At 30.8% G+C, this 452-nt stretch overlaps 1 protein-coding gene across 1 annotated transcript in view; it reads right to left on the bottom strand.

Annotated features, from left to right (window-relative positions):
- Nucleotides 1-26: 26 nt before the first annotated feature.
- The window catches only part of LOC108571948 (ATP-dependent zinc metalloprotease YME1 homolog), a 4,548-nt gene continuing 4,122 nt past the window's right edge, over nt 27-452 (bottom strand). The window contains exons 10-11 of the mRNA XM_017934106.1: nt 303-452; nt 27-218 (exon numbers count right to left, since the gene is read on the bottom strand). Of these exons, the coding sequence (XP_017789595.1) occupies nt 27-218; nt 303-452 (342 nt within the window). The remainder of the gene's footprint in view (nt 219-302) is intronic.

Raw genomic sequence — 452 nt, 5'->3', positions numbered from 1 at the left:
TTTTATTTTTATATTCGATACGCTAATTAAAACACATGTTCAGATGGATCTATAATTCGCGGCTGATTCTTTGAAGTTTCAGTAGGAATTTTTTCTCCATTTATTACAGCTTTTACATCATTGTAGCTCAATGTTTCATATTTAAGCAAAGCATCCGCTACTTTTTTAAGCTCTCTTGCATGTTTTTGTAATATCAGTTTTGCACGTTCATATGATTCCTAAAATAAACATATATATAAAATTTGATATAAGAAATAAAGAAGTAACATGTAGAATTAACATTATAGGATGACAAAATTTACTTGTAAAAGTCGCTTCACTTCATTATCGGCAAGATCGTGTATAGCAGGACCTGATGAATATCCACTTGTTTGCTTTCCACGAACTCCAAAACCAACTTTTTCAGACATGCCATATAAATTTACCATTTCTTCTGCAATGTAAGTCGCAAT

The sequence above is a fragment of the Habropoda laboriosa genome, unplaced genomic scaffold, assembly GCF_001263275.1.
Source record: "Habropoda laboriosa isolate 0110345459 unplaced genomic scaffold, ASM126327v1 scaffold67, whole genome shotgun sequence".
Classification (NCBI taxonomy): domain Eukaryota; kingdom Metazoa; phylum Arthropoda; class Insecta; order Hymenoptera; family Apidae; genus Habropoda; species Habropoda laboriosa.
The sequence above is the reverse complement of the archived record's forward strand: the minus strand, read 5'-3'. Positions and strand labels throughout refer to the sequence as shown.